At 35.5% G+C, this 24199-nt stretch overlaps 1 protein-coding gene across 3 annotated transcripts in view; it reads right to left on the bottom strand.

The window, feature by feature from the left end:
• Nucleotides 1-24199, bottom strand: part of COL3A1 (collagen type III alpha 1 chain) — a 528757-nt gene that overhangs the window by 3713 nt on the left and 500845 nt on the right. For 2 of the 3 annotated variants that reach the window (XM_084997936.1, NM_001243297.1), the window contains exons 3-47: nucleotides 23920-23970; nucleotides 23377-23490; nucleotides 22007-22087; nucleotides 20046-20099; nucleotides 19540-19593; nucleotides 18710-18763; nucleotides 18037-18090; nucleotides 17819-17872; nucleotides 17114-17167; nucleotides 16630-16674; nucleotides 16437-16490; nucleotides 15945-15989; nucleotides 15298-15351; nucleotides 14772-14870; nucleotides 14176-14220; nucleotides 13928-14026; nucleotides 13685-13738; nucleotides 13454-13561; nucleotides 13211-13264; nucleotides 12522-12620; nucleotides 12171-12224; nucleotides 11910-12008; nucleotides 11529-11582; nucleotides 11347-11400; nucleotides 10727-10780; nucleotides 10115-10168; nucleotides 9740-9784; nucleotides 9123-9221; nucleotides 8930-9037; nucleotides 8619-8672; nucleotides 7041-7094; nucleotides 6873-6926; nucleotides 6125-6178; nucleotides 5410-5517; nucleotides 4899-4952; nucleotides 4563-4616; nucleotides 4204-4365; nucleotides 3975-4082; nucleotides 2899-3006; nucleotides 2175-2228; nucleotides 1978-2085; nucleotides 1457-1510; nucleotides 975-1082; nucleotides 625-678; nucleotides 422-529 (exon numbers count right to left, since the gene is read on the bottom strand). In XM_084997936.1, coding sequence (XP_084854062.1) covers nucleotides 422-529; nucleotides 625-678; nucleotides 975-1082; nucleotides 1457-1510; nucleotides 1978-2085; nucleotides 2175-2228; nucleotides 2899-3006; nucleotides 3975-4082; nucleotides 4204-4365; nucleotides 4563-4616; nucleotides 4899-4952; nucleotides 5410-5517; nucleotides 6125-6178; nucleotides 6873-6926; nucleotides 7041-7094; nucleotides 8619-8672; nucleotides 8930-9037; nucleotides 9123-9221; nucleotides 9740-9784; nucleotides 10115-10168; nucleotides 10727-10780; nucleotides 11347-11400; nucleotides 11529-11582; nucleotides 11910-12008; nucleotides 12171-12224; nucleotides 12522-12620; nucleotides 13211-13264; nucleotides 13454-13561; nucleotides 13685-13738; nucleotides 13928-14026; nucleotides 14176-14220; nucleotides 14772-14870; nucleotides 15298-15351; nucleotides 15945-15989; nucleotides 16437-16490; nucleotides 16630-16674; nucleotides 17114-17167; nucleotides 17819-17872; nucleotides 18037-18090; nucleotides 18710-18763; nucleotides 19540-19593; nucleotides 20046-20099; nucleotides 22007-22087; nucleotides 23377-23490; nucleotides 23920-23970 — 3243 coding nt within the window. Of the gene's footprint in view, nucleotides 1-421; nucleotides 530-624; nucleotides 679-974; nucleotides 1083-1456; nucleotides 1511-1977; nucleotides 2086-2174; nucleotides 2229-2898; nucleotides 3007-3974; nucleotides 4083-4203; nucleotides 4366-4562; nucleotides 4617-4898; nucleotides 4953-5409; nucleotides 5518-6124; nucleotides 6179-6872; nucleotides 6927-7040; nucleotides 7095-8618; nucleotides 8673-8929; nucleotides 9038-9122; nucleotides 9222-9739; nucleotides 9785-10114; nucleotides 10169-10726; nucleotides 10781-11346; nucleotides 11401-11528; nucleotides 11583-11909; nucleotides 12009-12170; nucleotides 12225-12521; nucleotides 12621-13210; nucleotides 13265-13453; nucleotides 13562-13684; nucleotides 13739-13927; nucleotides 14027-14175; nucleotides 14221-14771; nucleotides 14871-15297; nucleotides 15352-15944; nucleotides 15990-16436; nucleotides 16491-16629; nucleotides 16675-17113; nucleotides 17168-17818; nucleotides 17873-18036; nucleotides 18091-18709; nucleotides 18764-19539; nucleotides 19594-20045; nucleotides 20100-22006; nucleotides 22088-23376; nucleotides 23534-23866; nucleotides 23971-24199 lie in introns of all 3 variants that reach the window. The other variant, XM_084997937.1, reaches the window with a different exon arrangement.

Genomic DNA, 24199 nt, shown 5'->3' with positions numbered 1-24199 from the left:
TGATAGTATCAGTAGCAAAAGTGGAATCATGGAAGTTATTTGAGAAGCAAAATGTACTTTACACTGGTAAAGCGTTATTATTATCATACCTGTAAGATCTTTATTAGGAGATCAGCACTGGCAGAATTCATGTAGCTAATGTGCTATGTCTTTATTCTGATGTTATTGTTATCAGATCAAAATTTAAGAAGGGTTTTTTCCTCCCTGTTGTTACAGTGTGATGGAGAAAGTCTTTTTTGTGATAGAGAATATCTTAAAGTCATTGTTCATTTCCTGAATTAAGTTCAGTAATTACATTGTGTTTAACTCACTATCTCAGTTTTTAAAATTGATAGAGTGTTTCCACAAAGGTGAAGGATAGCAATATAGGTGAAGGATAGAGTAGCAAATTAAAAACACATATTTATAAGTTATGTCTTACCTCAGATCCTCTTTCACCTCTGTTACCTCGAGGCCCTGGTGGTCCAATGGGACCAGGGTGTCCACTTGCTCCATCTTTGCCAGGGGGCCCACTCGGTCCAACAGGTCCCTAAGAAATTACACGATATCACAATGCTAGAATACTTTGCTGCAGTGCAAACATTTAAAAATATGGACCTTCTAATATCTTTCTGTGGTACATACTCTGGGGCCTGCAGGTCCTGGGCTACCTACTGCACCTTGGTGACCAGCGGGACCCTAAAAGAAAGGAAGATGAATGTAAGTGAAGACTTTAAAAAGGTTTAGGAAATTGCATAATCAAACGCAGATCAAGAAACATGGGGATCATGGTGAAACACGATTTCCTTTTCCTTTAATCTCCCCATTGTCTCATACTAACTACCATTTCAAATAAACCCTCAAATCCATTTCTAATCTCTTTCAGCAGAGACTTTCGGAGATGAAAAATTTTCTACTCTTGGTCTCTAAGAATTGCCAGTCTTATCAGTTTAAACACATTGAAGGGGATTTTCTAAAAAAGTGGATGCACTTACTGGAGAACCTGGGGCACCTGGATTACCAGGGAATCCTCGATGTCCTTTGATGCCATTAGCACCACGTTCACCGGTTTCACCTTTGTCACCGCGTGGGCCTTGGGGACCCTTGACAAGCACATTTCAAATTAAGGTTATACACACATTAGAAAAATAGAATGGAATTTATCACAATTAAGTCCATTTTATAGCATTCTGCAAGCTAGAAATCCTATCAACAGAACACCATATACATGGAACAATAAAGATTGTTCTTGTGGTTGTTTTGATTTTGGACTAAGATTTGTATAGAGCCTCAATAATTGACCTGTATACGCACAGCCCCAAGGAACTTTTAGGTCCCAAATTGCTTTCTATATCATCAAGCTTAAATTTGGTTCTATAGATACATATTTAGCCATCCCATTTTCCTGAACATGCCAGAAAATAGAATATTTTCCACACTGTAGAATTAGCTTTTTTTAAAAAAAAATCAGACTTACAGGAGCACCTCTTGAACCAGCAGGACCTGGAGCACCAGCAGGACCAGCAGGGCCCTAAAATTAAAATAAACAAGTGAACAACAACGCACAGTAAGTTGTTTATTTATGGATATGGGTACAGTTTTGTTTTATTTAAACATTAATACTTTCAGTGTGAGGGAATAATGGTATGCCTACTATAATTGAAAGTCAGTGTTATATCTTCCTTCAAAATGCTTTCTCTGTTTATAGCTTTACCAGGGGATCTAAACAGGAAAACTGATAAAATCCTGTTAATTCAACCTTATATTTTCCAAGTGAATATACACTTGGTGTGACTAACATGGTTTTGAATTTTAATAATGGAAATTTCTCCTGTATCTTTACTACCACAATTGCCTATATGAAGACTAGCTTAAAAAAACTGAAACAGATAAGAGCAGACCTTCTGGTTAGCAGATGTGATGTTCTTTCTATCTTCTACCTATTGACCTCTTTATTGTGGAAAATAGACAAGAAGGATTGTATCCTTCAGAACTCACAGTTTCTCCTCTGTCACCATTCTTTCCAGCAGGACCAACAGGGCCAGGTGGGCCTGGGTGACCAGGAGCACCAGGGGCACCAGGAGAGCCATTTTCACCACGATCGCCCTGGGGAAAAGTTCACGGTTACAAAATAGGTCTGACCGGCATGTTATTCTTTTAATTACACAAATCTACTGTACATGTGTTTGGTGTACCTTGCTACCGGGAGCTCCGTCTCGGCCTGGCAGACCATCTGATCCAGGGTTTCCCTGAGTAAAGAAAAAAAGGAAGAAAAGAAATCAAATTCTTTGGAACCATTTTAATACCATCTAAGCCATGCATTCTCAAAGGGGACAATATCATCCTAAAGAGGATAACAATTGGTTCTTGGGAGTGAAAAACATATATTACAATGGGAGTAGCCCTGCAGTGGGTAACAATATCTAAACAGATAAGCAGTATATCTGGAGTATTAAAGTTTCATGGGTGAGAGAGGGAGAAGTGAGTAGGAAAAAAAAGTCTAAAAAGGATCCTTAGAGGAGAGAGAATAAATAAAATCCTGACACACAGTAATTTAAGTTGATAATGGAAATCTACAATTTAAGAAAAGACTAATCACAGATAACATGCAGAACATTTTTACCCAGAGGGTAAATTGGGACTCTCCCCACCTCCCAACTTTTTTCTTTATTTACCTAAAGATCCTATTATTCTCCTTTAATGATAATTCATTGGGTAAATATTAATGAACATGAATATTTTAAGGCTATTCTAAGTTGTAAGAGAAAAACTATCTTTTACTAGAGAAAGAAGGGAAACTTCGGCATGTGGCAATATTTACACTTTTAGACCCAAATTAAGGCCCAATTTGACTGTTGCTAAAATAAATTCTCAAATACTACCCTGCTGGCTGGATATTTCCTGAGAACTAGTACTCACATCTCGTCCAGGTTCACCAGCTGCACCAGCCAGACCAGGAAGACCCTGGGGTCCAGGAGGACCACGTTCTCCATTGAGACCACTAGGTCCTGGTTTTCCATTTTCACCCTGTATACAAAGGAATAAAAGCAATTTGTATTTTCACCTAAGAAATCAATTACTATGACATTCTCAGATTGTCTTTATATCCCAGGGAAAAACCTTGTTTTACTCAATTTCTCTTGATTTTTTTCCCCCTAAAACTATTCCTGTCATAAAGGAAAGGCTCTAGGGAAGAAGTTTCTTGTGTTTGTCAGCTTGCCCAGTGATTCTGGATACTAAAAGACTGACTAATTACAATGATCATCACATTCAGAATACATCCTAATGTGAGGTGCATAAATAGACAGGGCTATGGTAAGAAAAAAATGATAATGAGCCATCATAAACTATAGGTTTATGGTGCACATTAGAATTAGGTTACATTTACAACTTGGCTCTGTTTAAGGAATATACATTTATTGGATACATTCATATAAACTGGATACACTTAAATGTTACACTGTAATTTCACTACAATACTGTATGACATTTAATCTAAAGAGATGCTCAAAGTGTCAAAATGTGAGCCCTAGTAAAATAGAATTTTATTACCCTATTTGCTAAATGGCTATTTAAGATACTAAGCACTAGGCTGGTACAGTAATATTAGTGAAAGAAAGGAGTACAAAATATATTGAGTTGATGGATAATTGGTATCAATTAAAGACTTTCTAGGTCTATAAGCTGATATTATTTCCCTCTTCAAGACCAACGGTCAGCAAACTGAAGAATACCAACAAATTTCCTAACTGAGATATTTGAGATGGCAAGGTATCTTTCTGTGATATCAATCTATTTACGTTTGTGTTCAAGGCTGGTCTGTGAGGCACATTGTTTTTGTTTTAATAATACGCATGCTTCCTGAAAATGTGGAAACATCAAGAATTTGGATCTAATTACAGGAAAACTTATTCATTACGTACTTGCTATAGCTATGTGAGCTCTGAAGACTACCAAAGGAAACAAAGAGTCTAGAGAAAGATAATTACACTCACCTTGACGCCCTGTGGGCCAGGGCTTCCCCTAGCACCTGGCATGCCTGGTGGGCCTGCGAGACCTCGTGCTCCAGTAATCCCTGAAATTCCACCTGGGCCTGGAGCTCCCTGTTGTGACAGACAATGAAGTCTTAGTTCTCCTTTATTTGACTGTGTTTTCCTCTATTGAATTTGTGATTGAAATTAAAACTATTGTCAATCAATAGAGCGAAGAAAAGAAACCACTCACCGGAGGGCCCTGGGGGCCAGGTGATCCTTTTTCACCTGGTTGACCGGCATCACCTTTCGGTCCAGATACTCCAGGGCTGCCAGGAGCACCACTGCTACCAGGTGGACCTGGGGGACCATCTTTGCCTGGAGGACCACTGGAGCCAGGGGGGCCTGGGTTACCCTACAAGGAAATATTTGAAATTTGAATATTTTATAATGAAAAAGTAAAATTTTCTTCCCTTTTTTACTTGCGTTTGAACAATTTTATATGGGATTTAATACAAACAGAAGTAGCAATGGGTAAGTTTCTCATTATATGCATATATAAATGCCCTTTATGGAATATATGGTTAAAAAAATACTTTATAAAGTACTTACGTTACTGCCAGGAGGACCAGGAAGACCACGACCACCGGGGAACCCAGCAGCACCCTGTGAAATGATAACACATTTTTGAATCTCAAAAATCAAAGAGAACAAATAATTAATCACTAAAAACACATATAAATGAAAAGAAATGTGGTAGGACCTATATTCTACTCTGAGATCACTTACGATTTGTTTTTCCCTCTTGGAATTTACATATAAGTCACATACCAATGAATGATTATAATTTTATACTCTCATTAGGTATCTAGTGCTTTGAAAGCAGTTTTTATACAGATTTATATCAATTAATGTTTTTCAATAATAGTTAAGAGGACCAATACTTACAGGACCACCAGGACTGCCACGTTCACCTTTGACACCTTGGGGACCAGGGGGACCCTGTGTGGAAATGGAAATGGTGTATAAGAATAGCACCAAAAGCAAAACTTGGGAGAAGTATTAAGCCTTTCAAAGTCAATAATTCTACTTATTGTGATAATCACCTTTCAGTTATATATATATATATATAACTATTATGTTGTATACCTTAAACTTACATAATGTTCTATGTCCCTCAATAAAACTTAAGGAAAAAAAGCTACAGCAGAAATGAGAAACTACATTAAAAAATGATAATAAAAAATAAAACATCTGAAAAAGAGTAAGTCTAGGAGGAGAGTAAAATAAGTTGATTGAAGTTATATCTAGATTGTTGGAGCCAACCTTCAAACTCAGAACTGTGGTCCTATGAGGTACGCTTTGGACACCATGACAAGTTCTCTCAGTATGAAATATTAAATTATCCACAAACCTAAGTGCTTTCCATTAGAAGGCTTAGAGGAAGAGAACTACTTACAGGAGGCCCAGTGCCTCCGGGCTGTCCTGCAATCCCAGGAGGTCCTCCTTCACCTTTCTCACCAGGAGCGCCTCTTTCTCCTTTGGCACCAGGCTCACCGTTCTGGCCCTACATCCAGAAAGCAACAACAGCCAGTAAGCTGACATCCTTTACAACACACTGAGCTTATCATTATTTTTCTTCAGAAAATAGGATTCTTCAGGTGGATATATGTTGAAATAAAATTGGAAAAGATTTTTTGAAGACATGGAAAAACAAAGGCAGTGAAAACATTACATGATAAAAGAAGATAATCAGGAAAGTGGTAAAGTGCATATTATTGTCATAAGGGAGAAGTCTTTCTGAGAATGGTGTGTGTCAAAGTGAGCACCGGTAAAGGCATTTGAGAAAAAAGGGGATTACAGCTAATGTTAATTAGTATTCCCTAATAATGGAAGAACTTCCAAAATTTTCAGAGTGCTTTAAGCCTAGGAAATCATCTTAGCCTCCTTAACCTGGCATGAAGCCAGGCTAGGTGTTTTTATCTCCATCTTTCAAACAGTAAGGATAGCAAGAAAATTTAAAAAAGGCCGGGGGGGGGGGTCGGTAAACTAATCCCATAGGGAATGAGTGGCTGAGAGCAACTAAAATCCAGATTTGACTTATACTTCTGCTATTTTTCAAGCAGATTGCGATTCTGGGCCGTGGCACAGGCATGCTTTAACTTTATACTTACAGGAGCACCAGGGAAGCCGGCAGGTCCTGGTGGCCCATGTTCACCTCTCTCACCCTGAAGTGAAAAGCATCTCATTAGTCACAGTGAAGACACCTTCCCATTGGAAGCTCATGTAATCCTCTATATCATCATAATTTTCCTTTAGGTGGGAAGTGCGCAAAGCTAACTAACTAACATAGTTCAAGTTTTGAAGACTTTTCCATTCCTTAATAATATTAGAAGTGGACAACACCAGAATCATTGATTCCTTCTGCTCTGATATCATTTGCAAGAAAAATAATTTGAGAGTTTTGAAGTGTTTCAAACAACTGTATAATTTCTTAAAATGTAGGGATTTAAAAATATGGTAAAAGGGGTGAGAAATGCACCACTTATTCAATTAATTAATTAACTAAAAACATTTACTATATACTCTCCAGAGTCTGCAAACTCTGAAGGTAGAGAATTTTAGATCTAGAAGGACCTTGACAAAGATCCTATAGCTTTAAGAAATACTTATTTACAAATGCATATTCTTTGTGCAATTTTTATTTTTTTAGAATTATTTAGGAAGTAGCAAGATTTAAAATTGTCTCTTGTGAATTTTAGATTTTAGAACTGTAACCTTCCCTTGCCTGACATATGATACCTAAAGACAGTATCCTATCATTGAGACTAGGGCTACTTGGCAGAATTACTAAAGAGGGAAGCACAGGTAGCTGCTGCCAGTGTGGGGTTAAAATGATGTTGAAATCTCTTTAACACTTACAGGGCCACCACGAGGACCAGCTATACCAGGAAGTCCAGGGGCACCACTTTCACCCTTAATAAAGAGAAAAAAATTAATATTTCCCTCTTTCTCTCCCCCCCCCACAAAAAAAACCCAAACCCAACAAAAGATATTTTATTTTTATTTCTAAGCAATGTTAAGTGTTACCTTATCTCCAGGCTGACCAGCTGGACCAGGGGGACCAATGGGACCAGTAGGACCCTAAAAAAAAATAGAAATATACTTGTAATTTTGAAGATATAAAGCATCATTTTCTCTATTTATCAAAGAGCATATAGATGGACATATTATCATCTAATAAACTAGATAATATATTTTATTTGATGGCTTGAATGATTTTCTCTTCCCTCAGTGTATAAATACTGTAGAGTTTAATAAACATAAGATTCCATGGCTTATACAATTCAGTGGAAAATTATTGATTCAATTTCTTTATATTGCAGAAGATAAATAAAATGTATCTTACAGTAATACCTTTTAAAATTAAAGTGTATGGCCTTATTCAAGTGCATGATAATTCAAAATATTTCATTTAAGTATTCCAAATATGTTACACATACTAAGTTTTCACATTGACATTTTCAAATATTGAAGTTTTACTTACATTACATAAATAAAATATTAGATTTTAAAATACATGCATACTTTATTTTTTAGGTTTTTTTTTTTTTTTTTTTTTTTTTTTTTGGTTCTTGATGGATGATGGCTTACCCATCTAGTCTGTCAAAAGTGAAGTATATACGAATTTATTTAAGGCAATTATAGTAAAGATTGTGACTATCTAATGATTTGGCTATCATGTTTATTTGCTACAGTCATATCTAGGTTATTTGCTAATGTGAATAGAATTGATTTTAATGTGTTTTTTTAGCTATTATTTTATTTTGAAATAGTTACATAGATTCACAGGAGGTTGGAAATAAGGTTGCTTATCACTTCTCCTGGCCCTCCTCAATATTGCTTCTTAACACAACTATGGTATAGTATAAAACCAAGAAATTGACATTGGTACAATCCATAGAGCCTATTCAGGTCTCCCCTGAATAATATATGCACTCATGTGTGTATGTACATGTCTATGCAATTTTAGTATGTGTAGCCTTGTATGACCACCACCATAATCAAGATATTCAAATGTACAGTCACCATAAGACTCCCTCATGTCACCTCTTTATAGTTACACTCAGCTTCTTCTCCCCAGTTCCTAACTTTGAACAAGCACAAAGCTATTCTACATCTTGATAATTATGTTATTTCACAAATGTTATATGAATGGAATCATGTAGTATGTATCCTTCTGAGATTGACTACTGTCACTCAGCATGATGTTCTCCGTGTTTGTACAAGTTGTTGCATGTATCAACAGTTCATTCTTTTTTATTGCTAAGTAGTATGAATGTACCATGGGATTTCAATATTTTTTTTAATAAAAAACTTCATGAGCAGTATTGATTATCCTGGATTTTAGTGACATTATGACTTTAGCTTGTAAATTTTATCAAACTTTTGAGAATTTTCCATGCTCAGGTCACTGTTGAACTATTAGGTATCAATAGACATAAATCAGGAAGTTGAACAATCAAGTCATTTCGGTTTTCTTAATGCCCAGAAGGTGGCAAAAGTATAGTCTAACTTATCATGAGTGACATGTTCTTGTAAAAAATAGGAGTTGAGGTGAGGGACTCGTGTACAGGTAAATCCTTTCTCCCCAGTTCGAGTACTCACCCTTGGACCATCTTTTCCTGGAGCACCATCAGCACCTGAACCGCCAGGGTCACCCTGTCAAATAAAAGCCAATGTCATCAGATTAGAGGTATCCTTAATGAGAACATGCCAAGAAGAGGAGTGACCCCAAGATGCTCTTTAATGTAGAGTAAGTGTTCTGATTAATAGTTGCTCTAGGTATCCATATCAAATTTCAATTACTATCAAATGATAATGTTAATTTTGAAAATAGATTACTTTCCAGCAACATTGCCTTCCTTTAACCAGTAAAGTCTGTTATATTACATAATTAACAGAAAATAAGTTGGTACCTTGTCACCCTTTGGGCCGGGGCCTCCAGAACCTCCTCTTTCTCCAGGCATCCCTTGCAGACCAGGTGTACCAGCGGCACCAGGCGGCCCAGGGGGACCAGCAGGGCCCTGAAATTAGAGGAGATATAGGAATTCGCAAGAAGGAACTCTAATGCATTTTGTAAACTCTGTGAATTGAATCACGTGGAGTTACCTTTCCTCCTTCGGGACCAGGGGGGCCAGCTCCACCTCTAGGTCCTGAGGGACCTACTGCACCAGGAGGTCCACGTTCACCGGGGGCACCAGAATCACCCTGTAGTAGCAAAATGTAATAACCCTGTTAGGAAACTCAATGCCAAAATCATATTATTATTTTGACATAAACTATGAGGTTCTTACATTTTTGAACAATTTGGACATTTTTATAACTATAAAAGACATTTGATCAATTGAGCAACAAATGGAAACTCAAAAAAAGTTAAACAAGGAAAGTTGGATACGTGGCCTGATGAGCTAGCTTTGGAACTATTATTATTATTTTATCACAAGAGCACATTATGAAAGTTCTTCTACCAAGGCAGTTTTCCTGTATGGAACCAAATGCATTACAAAGGTTTTCTCTTGAAATTTCAGGCCCATGGTTGACTCTACAGTGTTTATTAATGTCAGAAAGTTTAATTTTTCCAGGTAATACAAATACAATGTATTGGAAATGTCTTCGGTTACCCTAAGTGGATTCACCAAACTTTTGCAATGGTGTGCTTCTAAAAATTTCACTGACAACACCTTCATAACATGCTGAAGAAATTAGGAAGAAATTGAAATATTTACCTTGCCTCCTGGAATTCCAGGTGCACCAGCTTCACCTTTTGGGCCCTAGGAGATTGACATTGAATGATTAGGTCTCTATCAGAATGTATAATATATAAGCATAAGCAAAAGACACACTTGACTTGTTTGTGTACTGTATAATTTATCCAATTGTGAGTTGTGTTATCTTCTTCAGTTCCTTTTATGTTAAAATTCAAACTTTCCATGTAATAGTTATGATTGAATAATTTTCCTTGTTTTGTTAATGAATGTTTCAAAGCTAAATGTTAAAACTCAAACACCATAGCATGAGCAAATGCAAAAGCTAATAATGTATAAGTAATTACTAGTTACTCTTTTGGTTTCTAAGTTTTGAAAAAATAACATGCAACTTACGGGTTCACCAGGTTTTCCATTTTCTCCTGGAGGACCACTGGTTCCAGGCAAGCCCTATAACAAATAATATTTGTTTTGTGTAATCACTTAAAACATTGTTTGTAAAAAAGCTTATCTTTTGTAAGTATCTTTCTGCAAAGTATTCAGAAAGTGATTTTAGCAGCCTTTTTAGGCATGGAAAATTTGTAGCTCTCAAAATCCAATGACAGAGAGGTGATAATTATGTATTACGAAGCTATATTCATCTCCCTCTTTTCTTTCTCTTGCCATAAATAAAAATGAATTGATGAACATGGTGAAATGAATTTGGCTATATAAATTTAAATTATAATGAAAATAAGTATAAGCATATATAATTGTGAGATTATTTTTTAAAAAATTATTAATGTGCCCATTCTAGAATAGACACAGAAGCTATGTATGTCTATTAACATTGCCTATTATTTTATTTCAAGGTAGAATATAGACACACAAATTTTAAGCTTAAGGTGAATTGTAATCTATTAGTATCACAAAAAAATTGAACTGTCAATTAACTCAACAAATCCAGCTATCGAAGGAAAACATTGGCAAAAGTAGGTGCCCAATAACTTTTAAATAAAAAGTTCTTACTTGTAATCCTTGTTGACCAGGGGGTCCTGTGTCTCCTTTGTCACCACCTGGCCCCTAAGTAGAAAAATATAATGAGATACTTCATTATAAAATATCCTTTGAAGTTGAAGCCACACAGTTTTCATTTCTTTATTTTTTACATTTAATTTTATTGGAGTATGGTTGATGTACCATGTTATATTAGTTTCAGGAGTACAGCAAAGTGAATTAGTCATACATATAAATACATCTATTCTTTTTTCCCATATAGGTTATTATACTATTGAGTAGATTTTCCTGTGCTATACAGTAGGTTCCCATTAATCATCTATTTTTCACAGTAGTGTGTATATATTATCCCTCCCCTCACCTCAATAGTTTTCATTTCAACAGGCCAATTGTTTAAAAATCAATAGTGTGAAGGGGGGGCAGAGTCTGGCCTGTGGAAGTGATGCAAAGGAGACATGTACAACATAAACTTTGCTCAACGTCAGCATTTAGCTAGCTAATTAGCTAAGTAAATGTGGTAATTGTTTTGGTGAATCATAATGATAAAGTGTCGGACACTGTATAATTCCCAAAGTCCTCCCTCCTCTCCACTCCCATCCACTTCCATTTCCAATTTATGTGAGTAAACTTACAGTAGGTCCTGGGGGACCCTGAGGTCCTGTCTCACCATTCTTTCCAGGAGGACCCTAGGGGGAAAAAAAAAAGCAGTTAGGGAAGCAGAGATAAAGCTAGTCAGCTAGTAGAGAAAAGTCACAGGTTTGGAGATAAATGCCTTTACCACAAGGCTGGAAATGAATGGGTGAAAGCTACATACCGGAAGGCCGGGACCTCCAGGGCCACCTCTTTCTCCATTCTTTCCAGGAGCACCCTAAAGAAGGAGCCAGTGTTTACTAATTCTCCAAAGGAAACCATTCCCTACAGTGTTCCCCCATGCTTTTGCTATTCCTCTCCCCTGACACATGCATACATCCACAATCAAACACTACTTTCTAGAACTAGGTTTCCATAAATGTTCCACTCTTGGCTCAGAACTGCACAAAAAATATTTTAGCTCCCGTCTCACGTGGTATTTTGATTTTCATACACAATTCTGTGCTTTGAAGTGGAGATCAATTTTTGGCTATCTGCATTCCCATGTGGAAAGTGAAAGGCTTTCTGTCAAATACTTATTGAAGACATGAAGGAAAGAACTCACGTCATTTCCTTTAGGACCAGGGAAGCCCATGACTCCAGGCTGACCTCGGGGACCAGGTGAGCCTGGAGGACCTGGTCGACCACTTTCTCCCTGACTTCCCTAATGAGAAAAAAAAAATTATATTAATAGAGATTAGATAAAAATCTGATCAAAATATACAATATACATATCAAGGCTCTACAACATACATTAGGACTAGTCTGAACCATGCATTGACTTATTCTCTGGGCCTGTAAAATGAGAGGTTAAAAATGTACTTACAGGAGGTCCTGGTTTCCCATCACTGCCTGGTCCTCCGGGGCTACCGGGCATGCCCTAAATCGAAGAATTTAGTTAGCTGATGTTAAAATGATAACTTAAAAAAATCAATCTGTAATATTTAGAGATTTCCATTTAGCCTCATATCTACACACATGATTTCCTAACTGTAAATATCTTAGTTAAGCCTTTCTTCTGTTCTTCAAACTATACTTGCTTAAATGTTCTTAAAAGAATTTTGTTTTATTTTGAGCCTACAAAAGATACACTTTAAGTTGTTTTTAAATGTTATTCATTTGCTTTCCCTCTTAGTAATGGACAGTGTCAGTCAAACAAGGGTAAAGAGAACGTTACCCTCAATCCTGGACCTCCAGGAACACCATCTCGGCCAGGTTCTCCGGCAACTCCTCTGGGCCCTGCGGGGCCTGGACCACCGCGCTCGCCAGCGGGACCCTACATGGTGAAACCAACAGGTATGTAAAAGAGCCTTCATTGACCTAGACATTGACAGTACTTAGGTTGCAACTAGAGAACTTCTTTTGGCTCCTTAAATAGAGGTAGGGTGTTACCGGCATGCTCAATATAAATCACTGTTACATATTAGTTGGAGTTGTCACCTTGGAAATATCTTAAGACAACACTGATGAACATCACATGCTTTAAAAAGCAATATTTAGTGGGCTTAGCAATGTATTTTGGTGCATATAAAGTCAAATATATTTGGTGTTATGAAATCAGATGTGTATTGCACTTCACAGTTTTTGAAGAACTTTCAGGCATTTTAGTTTAACTTATTCTTGCAGTGATCTTGAGATAGATAATTCCCAACTGACAGACAAAGAATTCTCATAGAGGATAAATGACTTTAGTTACAAAGCTAGGAGGGGCTGGAATCATTGCTTTACACTGGGAATTATTATTACTTTTTTAACTTCAAGATATTTCATTCAGATATTTAGGTTTTAATTAATGGGAAACTGTATTGAAGAATACACTTATGTACAGCACCAGAATTTATAAAAATCCAAACTGAAGTTATTTACCTTTTCTCCTGGAAGGCCATTTGCTCCAGGAGCTCCTCGGAATCCAGGCATACCCTGGAAATTGTGAAAGGCAAATATGTCAGTCTAAAGTATTAAATCTTTTCCATAAGTCTCACATTATGAAGTGCTTCAAAACAATATTTGGGACTGAGTACTACTCAAATTAAGAAAAAACATGGTTACCTAGCCATGAAGGTGAAGTTTTATGATTGTTTTCCTTTTAGATGCCTGTGGGAAACATACCCTTTCTCCTGCAGCTCCTGGAAGTCCATTTGCACCAGGTTCTCCAGGAGAACCATCTTTGCCATCTTCACCCTTGGGTCCTGGAATACCCGGAGAACCAGCTTCCCCCTGTGAAAGGATGCCAATAAAGGAATTTTTCTTTATTTTTCAAGCAAATTTTTTTACCTGTGTAGTTCCTAATTATGTTATATATTCCTAAGAAATAACCAAATCTCTTGGTGCAATACTTACACGTTCACCACGTGGTCCTGGCTCTCCTTTGGCCCCATTTTTACCAGGTTCACCCTAAATGAAACATATTCTTGGTTTAAAGACAGGGAGAATAGACGATCAAAACCATCCCCAGTCATCCCTGATTCAATTATAAGATTTAATATAAATTTAACAGAACAAGAACAAAGAACCTGCTATTTATGTGTTTGTGGTGAGAATTAAGCTACATCTTCCAGGTGTGGAAAAGGAAAGGCAACTTACTGCTGCACCTCGTTGCCCAGGAGCACCATTGGTACCAGGTGGTCCTGGAGGACCACGGGCTCCCATCAATCCAGGAGCTCCAGGGATGCCAGCAGGACCCTAAAAACAATCCAAGAACATTAAAATTAGCCAAATTTGAACTTTCTTTTCTGAATAGATCATTTAAAAGTGTATTGTCATGCAAAATGCAAAGGAAACCAATAATATGTGTGTGGTTGAGATGAGGGTAAGCAGTGGGGTCATCTTACCATTTCACCTTTGCCACCAGGACTACCATTACTCCCAGGAGGGCCCTAGAGGGGGAAAGAGCACATTACCAATAATGCAAATAGTGCATTTTTATATGAAGTTGTTTACATAACTGCAAAATATTATTGGGGGATGTTGTGCTTTTTAGAGATTAGGTGATTCCTCTGACTATAGCACAGCACATAAAATGTAGCAAAAATTACCATTATTGGAATAAATTAAAGATAATATGCACTTGGTCTAAATTATTAAATAAGTACATAAACAGAAGAGGTTTTTGGTCTTGTTTCTTCTATGAATTTTTCTGATTGGTGATTAGTTTGGGGGCATATTCTTCATCGTATAAGGTAACCTCTGCTTCATTCTGCTTCATATAACCACAAAAGTCATAAATTCTAGAAAAGTATAAAAAAGTCTAAAACTACCAATTTCAGTACCAGTCAAATCATTGTTTATCACAGTAGAGTCATTGCAGAGCACTAAGCAAAATTTTTTTCAGAAAAGTAATTTTAATTGATAGCAACATTAACACATATGTTTTCATGAAATAAGTGTAGCTACATTTTTCCTCTCATCAGCCCAATTTGGTACTTACAGGAGGACCTGCAGCACCGGCATGTCCCTGAGGTCCAGGTTCTCCTCTTTGTCCAGGGGATCCACTTGGACCAGGAGATCCCGCGGGTCCAACTTCACCCTAAGGGATAAAACCCTAAATAGTCAGTCTCCCTTTTCCACTTCTAATCTCTTAGCCAGGGTGCTATTCAGTCTCATTTAAATCCATCTCCCAAAGTTTGGAGTAGTATGACTAGATCCTCTAACTAAAGCAAAGTGTCATTAATCATAAAGGCAGAAAAAAATGGTAACTACGTGAATCACTGTGTTATCTCTGTTCCCAGAAAGAGACTGGGAAAAAAAAAAAAAAAGATGTCAGAGGATATCAGAATAGCTGAATGCCAGGGACAACACCACCTCTTTTGGTATCAAGAATAAGTCTTTAAAGATCTATATAGATCAAAGAAATCCAGGGACTGTTAATAAGAACCATTTTCAAGAAGCAATCCAATGATTTTTTTGTTGTCTCCAGTATATATTTACATTCTTCTATAGACATATATGTTTACCTTAGCACCAGGGGAACCAGGGAATCCTGCAGTTCCAGGGGGACCAGGGGGACCCTAAAAATTAAAATATCAAGAGTTGTTAATCAAGTAAAGGAAAGCTAACACTACTAGTAAATTATAAGTGGATACAGACACAATACAGAAGGCAATTATGTAGATAGGAATAGTATTTATCATCAGGGATGAATATTATGTGGGGAAGCAATGTAGTAAAATAGAAAGTAAAGTCTAAAGTTAGAAAATTTGGATCCCCTGTACCCGACCACTTCTGCCACGAATTCTATGATTTTGTGCAAGTTACTTTTGCTTGAGTTCTCATTTGTAAAATAGAGATAACATTGTTATCTATTTTGCAGGGCCCTTTTAACTGACATACCCAATACCGGCCTTTAGCTGACACATAAATACCATACAGATGTTAGCAATGGGCCAAGTATGATAAGAAGTATCAGGATTTTGTTTATGGGCTTAGTGTTTCTACATTGATTATTTCTAGGTTTCATTTATGAGATTAGTGTCAGTTTGAATCAGATATTTGTGAACAATGTTGAGTTTGGGGTCTACAATCCATATTATTCCAACATTCCATAATTCCATAATCTCTCATTAACCTAAAGCACATCAGGGTTAAATAAATAGTTACTTACTGGTTGTCCATCACTTCCTCGGGCACCATCATTACCTCGAGCCCCCTAAAAAGAGAAGTTTGTCTTAATTATCTTCTTATTTCTGAAAGGCTGGTCACAAGTAAGCATTTTTAACTGAAAGTCTGATTCAGTTGAGTTGACTTTTCCTCAAGTATATTAAAATCTGCCTAGTAATTATAGTCTTTTAGATACAAATTATTAAAATTCTGATGTGTACATCAATGATCTGATGTAGAAAGATTGGATTCTGTGTTTTACAGAACTGAATGCAAATTAATGCATGAATATGCCAAGTTAACACTTTTAAAAAATCCTGGAAAATAACTATAAAACACGTATTGGTTTCCCTATAATTATGCTAAAGTTTTGTTTTAGTTACTTTAAATGCAATTTTATAGAAAATTTCTTGTAAATTGTCACAGCCTGAAAACTGACTAAGACACTTATCTGTGACTTGGGTGGTAAGTGTGCAATGGCAGTAAGAATACTCACTGCAGCTCCAGGAAGTCCTGGCCGTCCTCGCTCACCAGGAGCCCCTCTTGGACCCTGTAGGATAAAATTGAAAGTGCAGTCTTACTTTAAACTAGACATGCTTAAAAATGGCTGGGGAGGGAGCGAAGCAAGTTTTGGGTTAGATATAATTCCACAGTAAAAATGAAAATTGTATGATAAGAAACATAGTTACCATGGGTCCAGGAGCTCCATTTTCACCTGGAAGGCCATTTTCACCCTAGAAAAGTGTAAAATAGGTTACCATTTTGTACAACAGGAGGAGAGCTTTATAGTTTTTTAAACACAGTGTATTATTATAAAACGTATGGAGACTAAGAAAAAGATTACATTCTAATAGTACGAATTTTTGCCAGTGATCTTATTTACTACAAATCTCCATTTTTGCATTTTAAAAACTTGAGTTGTTTTTAAAATGCAAAAATGTAAATCAGTGTGTTACTTGTGGATGCTCTATCATTTCTAACCTAGACAGATCAAGTTATCAGCTTTCATGGAAGCTTTAACAGAACAGCTCAATTAGTTGCTGTTATTTAGTTCCTAAAAGGCAAAATTTAATTAAATTTTTGAAAAAGGTAAACACTAGAGTATAAATCTTAAATATAGCTACAACATTTTAAAAAGTTAATTTACGAAAATGTGCTTTTGTTGTTATTTACCTTCAGCCCAGGAGCACCTGTATCACCTTTTTCTCCATTTCGTCCATCAAAGCCCTGTGAAATACAAAAAAGTAGTAAAAATATTAAGATTTGTTAACAATTCAGAAATGTTAAAACCTGACATTATTTTTTATAGCTAGCTTTACCACATAGCACTATATTCAAAATTGACAAGAATAATATCAAATGCTTTTAAGTGCACTGAAGACATTGAACACTAATTTTATAGCAAAAAATATGAAGTAATTAGAAGGTACAATTTAAGGCTAACTAGGAAGTTGCCTTAACTATAGAGTAGCAAATACCCCTCAGTTTCATAGATTTTATTTATAGTAAGTTGACACATTTTGGGTTCAGTTGGTTGACTCTACCTAATGTTTTGCATAGAATAAAGTCATTTGTTTTGCTCCATAAATCATATTGACTAAGTCAATGAATAGTTGTCAATAATATATTTTCATATTTTCTGGCTGTGGTGATAGGAAACAAATCATTCTTTTGCAGTATTTTCCATACACTTAAAGTCAGCTTTATTACTTTATGTAAAATAAGTAGTTGGTTTGGTCAAAAATGAAGTTGATTGAAAATCGAACAACTAGTCAAAATCAATCACTTTGGCACACACTTGATTGTCCAATAAAATTGGCTAGATAGTAAGCATAGCCAAAGGGAACAACTCATAGTCAGTTTAGAAACTCTACTTACTCTATGCCCTTTCATACCAGGGAATCCAGGCATGCCAGCTGGACCTTTGAGACCCTAAAAATAAGAAATAAAAAAAAATACTGCTGAGCTTTCAGAGACTCACCACCCAAGAGTACAATGCCTTCTATTTTTGTTCAGTTTAATGTAATTTTATAATAATTTTCAATCTAAGTTCATTGTGATTGCTCCAAGTAATTTACTGGATGCTGAAGACTTACTGGAGGGCCAGGCAATCCTCGTTCTCCAGGTCGTCCGGGTCTTCCTGACTCCCCCTAGGTGGAGAAATAAAGAATATATGGGAGCTTGTGTAAGATAAAACATGTAGCCAATTAGTGAACTGATTACTTTGCATTTTTCTCACCAAGTTCCCATGAAAATGATTGGGCTAAACATATTGTTGTGAGAACAGCTTTCCTAGAAAAAGGAATGGAAAGAGCTTCTCCCAATTTGACATAAGCTTAGAAAAAATGTAGGCATCTCTCAAACCTCAATATTATGACAATCTCTCAATTTAGTGGGAAGAATTTGCCATTGAAAATTAAATGGTAAGGAAAGAATGGTATAATATTAATGATGTTTTCAAATTTTCAAGGACATAAATTGCTGTTATCTATTTCTTCATTATAAGAGACAGAGAGAAGCTTCTTCTCTGGATAAATGGTCTACTCACTGGAGGAATCTTAACTGAGTCAAGAAGCACATTTGGGGTTTTTGTTTGGGATTCAAAAAATGGTTTATGCAGCTATGCAAATACTATATAAATTCAAAGGGTAAGATGTCAACAATTTTTTGAGTAAGATTTTTCTCTTTGATATTCTAGAATATGAGGCATTCTATTTAGAACATTCCAAATTGTTTTCGCTGTATCCCATTCAAGTCTTAAAAACTTACATCTTTTCCGGCAGGACCAGATGGACCTATAGCACCAGGAGGCCCTGGAGGACCCTGAAAATAAGGAGATAAAAAATGAATATGTATCTATAGTTTTTTTCTGTTACAATCAATGCATTATTATAATTATGTGTATCCCTAGAGAAAAATACTCCTTCTAGAAAATTCTATCAATGTTTCTCATCATGAAAATGACACATTGAGTTAATAGTATACCAATACTATATGCAATTTTTACTGTTTTTAAACTTGTTTTTCTGAAAATTAAAAGTATCATGTATCTGTATTTTATATCAATATGTTTATTTATAAACCCAAATGCACTTCTAAATTTATGAATATATTAAATTTTTAAGTATGTAGATATTTATAAATATTTTGAAATATTAACTTTAACTTCACCTTATTTATAGGACATGTTTACTTCGGGGACTCTGTTAGATTATGCTTATTTCTACTAAATTAAGTTTAAAAAATATTTTTCAAAAGAGTAAACATGCAAGTGAACTGAGTAGCTCCAGAAAAATTAATCTTCATTAAAAAGACAGAGGATTTGTATTTGCACTAGGAAGTAGGTGTTACGGCAGCTAATTAGCTGAGGACTTCCTGGATTAAAATAGTAAGCATTTCCAAAATATCTAAACCATTAAAAGAGTTCAAAAGATTTGTGAAACCAGATCAATAATCATAAAAATATAATTTATTACTTTAAAATGTAAGCATAAATTAAATCTATACTTTGTAGAGTCTTAAGATTATGGTTTAGAAAATGAAGGTGGTTTCTATCTAGAATTGTCAATTTATTAAATATAGATATAATTGTTACTTACTGCAGGACCAGCTTGCCCAGGTTCACCAGGGGGCCCTTGGTATCCTGGAGAACCCTAGTGAAAAGAATAACATGTAAATAGTTTTAAACTAACTTAATCTTCATATGATTCATTTACATCTTGAAGCCAGTATGAAATCAGGATTTGTGAATCTATTCAGTGAATTTTATTCCAGTTATAAAGACTGAAACCAAAAATGTTCATGTCAGAATAGAGCTAATTTATCCCACTCCACCCACTTAATTTCATTGTAACGGAATTGTTTCAAACATAAAGCCATATTACATGGAAATTAAACATGTAGTTTAATTTTACCAAGGTTTCAATTGCTGATAATTGTTGTTGGAAAGGAATTAAATGTGAAATTCCAACATCTTTGAAGGAATGATAGTTTTTGGTTGCTACTTCTCTACTTAACTGGGATTATACATGCTGGAATGGTTAAATTACAGCAAGATTCCTATAATATGCATGAAGAAGAAATCCCCACTAATGGCTATACTTACAGGGGCACCAGGATGACCAGATACACCAGGGGGACCAGGTGGGCCAGGGGGACCCTGGAACACAAATTTGAAGGATAAGTACAAAATAAATGCATCTGAAACACGCTTTATCCAGGCATTAGAGATGCCTCTGTTTGGAACGATCCTGACATATTTAAAAATGAGAACTCATACTTCACTGGTAACTATTCAGGCATACAATTCATTTTATTATATTTAAATGAATATCTTATCACAAAAACTTTACTCTAAATGAAAGTCCCTCTGAGTCAATAAAAATGACTGGTAAATTAAAAAAAAAACCTGGTAAATGTATAAAATGTTGGCCTGAATTCCCCCAAAAGGGTATTCAAATTCTAGAAAAACCTACACAAAATGCTAAAAGAATTTCTGCCACATTAAGATGATACTGGAAATTCTGAATATGCACTTTTTGCCTTGCAGCCCAACTCAATGTGGAGAAATATTTATCTGCATTCTATAAATGCCAGTTTCTAAAAATAATGATGTAAATCAATCCAAAATTTCTTAACTGTATTGCTGAGTTGTGTTGATATGAAGATTTAGAAGTATAAATGCAAATCACCATACATGGAACAACAATAAATTATGTTTATAAACAACTGATTCATCATTGTTCAGAAATACAGATTAAATTAGGAAATCTTAAGTTTTGTGGCATACTATTTATAAATGTTGACAATAAATTTATAAAACTACAGTTTGCCATTAAATTTTCTCTTGTAAGTTTTTCTTCTGGAACTTACAAGTAGTGGATTTATTAGTTTTTTAGTAAAAACTATGTATCGAAAATAGGACTCGTAATGTGAATGTAGCTGAGTACCACCAGATGTATACATAGTTCCATCAACTATATACATAGTTTTATACACACACACACACACACACACACACACACACACCATATATATATGGTATATAGAGTACCATCAACTATATACATAGTTAATATAATTGTTCTGCTGGCTTTAACAGATACCAAAAAAAAAAAACAAACAACAACAACAAAACAGGTTCTGAAACTTTAAGGATTAGTAAAATTCTCTTTTTTACAGTTTACTTTATACCAATTATGGTCTTTCTTTAACTGATCATTTAGATTTATAGCTGGAATTTTGTCCTCTCTAGTTTTAAAAGTCACAAATATGGGGTCCAATGATCTGGACAACAATCTTTAGTGATTGCTGGGAATCCAGATTCATGTCTCATTTACACAGATGTACCTGTTCCTGGCAGTAAAATGATAGCCTTCCCTAACATTGCTCCTCTTAAGAGGCTATTCTTCTACTGGGGTCAATTACATGGGATACCATGCATCCTGCACACACATGCCCAAATTTCAATGCTTTAATGTCATTGTCTTCTGTTAAAACTCTAAGTCATTTACATTGAGGGAAACCCTTTGAGTACAATATGAACAGCTATCTTTTACAGTAGATGAATTTGAAAACTCCATAAATTCTGGGAATATTTGTATTTGAGTTCAGGATTTGAGATGAGTCATCACTCATATGACAGTCATTACTTGGATTGTCATTGAGAAAGTAGCATTTAATTAATGGACAGACATTAAAAGAATATTCTGAACAACTCAGGTGAAAAGGAGGAATAGTGGAAGTGAAAAAATAATATAGTTTGGTTAAAATGAAAAAATACATGAGTGAGACCTAAGCATGAAGGCAGGTGTGCCCTGGTATAGGTGGTTGTGTAAAGAAGGAAGGGAGTGGCAAAACAGGCATGAAATAAGAGGCAGTGATGGCAAAATGAGTTAGGATAGAAAGTTCATGATAATCCTACCATTTTCTTTCCCAGCTTAAAAAAGAATAAGCTATTTTGCATAATTCTGTAATAATACCATATTACTAGAAGAACAACCATTCAATACTTAACATAGTTGAAGGCTAAATAATGCACTAAAATGCTGACAAATTTGTACATACTGCTGGCCCAGGATAGCCTCCGATTCCTCCTCCTGCTACTCCAGCCTTGACATCATATGACTCATACTGGGGAGAATAGTTCTGTGGCAAAGAGACCAGATAGATAAGATCATGTTGATATATAGGTCATAGTTCTTTTCAAAAGCATTTAGAAGAAATGCATGCAATATCTATTCACTGACAGGAAGTTTTCTGCCTGCCTGAGTGTGGTATGTATTAATTATCTATCTCTCTGTAACTTTGAATATTAGATATCCTACAGAAATACTTGCTTATGCAATGCACAAATCTTTCAACTGTGTGCAATATTGACCTTAAATGATTTGTTTCTATGTGCTCTTACTAAAACTATTTTTTCTAAATTCAATCCATAGTATAAGAAACATAGGATCATAGACTAAGACTGAAAGTACCTTGAGATCATATACTCTGACCTTGTCATTTTGAGCAGAAAAATTGAGATGTCAAATTACTTTCCCAGCAGTTAATGATACAAGTAAATTTATAGCTCCAGTTTTTTGATTAATATGTCTAATAGATTCATATCAAAATAAACATCCCCATAGAAAACAAGTACAGGAATAATAAAAGGCTCTTGTGCTTATTGGATTGTTTTGGAGATTATTTTATTTTGAATTCTAGGCCGAGCAGTGGATTCTGTATCATACCAGAATAAGAATAAGTTAGACTATACCCCTTGCTTTGTGTTGAATTGACTTTCAAAAAGCTTTTTTTTAGAAAAAAAGCCCATGGTAATTTTTACATGTAAATTTCTAATATTTCCTAATTTCATGCAGCAGAAATTTTGTCTTATTTATTTGTTTGGTTATTTATTTTACATGCAGAGTTAGTTGGTTGCCATGCTTTTTAAGAGGAGCAGGATGTACTCTGAAGGTTTGGCAATGGTAGTTGCATAGGCTAGAAAAATACTGTTGACTTGAAGTCATTAAGGAGTGTTCATAGCTCTTCAGCTGCTTTTTTTCCAAAATTTCAGAAGCTTTCCCATCAGGATTATAAGGGGAATAAAGCACAATTGTAGCAATTCCTAAAATCCTCTAGGTTAATTCTTTTGGGGAAATGTTTGCTTATTTCTCAAACATAGAGCATACATTTTATGCCTGCTGAGAGGTTGGGAAATTTTGCAAAGATATAGTAGCGATAGCACTAGAATTATGAGGAAAAGTGAATATTTACAAAGCACTTAGAATAGTGCCTGCACATATAAGCACTAATAGGAATTTGTTAAATACATCAAATCAGAGAATAGATATAAGGAACCCACAGAAATGAGAGGTAATATAGACTAAAGAAAAGAAAGTGAACTAGGCAGTTTTAAATGAGGCAATTATTTTAGTCCTGGGATTTATTACCTGGCCACCAGTAGGGCATGATTCACAGATTCCAGGAGGCCCAGGAGAACCAGGGGAACCTGGTTGTCCTGGAAGACCAGGGTCTCCATTTCTCCCAGGAATACCAGGAGGGCCCTAAAAAAAATCAGGGATAAACATGAATAAACACTGAGATGTCCTAGTGATTTAGAATATTATCAAATTGTAGCTTCTATGCTTTATAATGCAAGAAATCAATATAAGTAATCCATTTTCTTGGGAATATTTTTACCCAAAATCGTGTAAATAATTACAATGTAATTTATTTCTTTGCATTTTGATGTATTATTTTATTTTTTAAACTGATAATAAGGCTGAAGACATACAAAGTTCGGGAAATCAGAATCTTTACACGCACAGTTATGGATTCTCAGTTTGAGTTATTGTGCGTCATTATTTAATACGTGGTACCAAAGGAAATGTATAGATGATTAAAGTTCAAATATGGAAAGGCTATTAGAAGGAAAAAAACCCAGCAAAATAATCAAGGAATTAACTTCATTTTACTGCACAGTGTTTACTTACTGGATCTCCCTTGGGGCCTTGAGGTCCATGACCATTGGGAGGGCGGGTGGGCTAATAAATGGAAAAGATACAGATTAAAAGAGACATAGACAGAAACAGCTTTCCCATGAAGTGTATCCCAATTTCTTATCCTAAACCATATCCAATTCTTGATTTTAAACAGGATGTTGTTCACTTTTTACTTGTAAGACCTGTATAATTGTTTGCCAGACATTACTTTTGTTTCTTTTTAAGCTCCTACGGCATAGGAAATATTTATGGGTTTAAATATGAATCTTGA

The sequence above is a fragment of the Sus scrofa genome, chromosome 15 (genome assembly GCF_054392235.1).
Source record: "Sus scrofa isolate SSC_HxYL_T2T_F1_AM1 chromosome 15, Sscrofa_HxYL_maternal_Yorkshire_Landrace_v2.0, whole genome shotgun sequence".
NCBI lineage: Eukaryota > Metazoa > Chordata > Mammalia > Artiodactyla > Suidae > Sus > Sus scrofa.
Note: the sequence above shows the minus strand (reverse complement) of the source record. Positions and strands in the feature narration are given on the sequence as shown.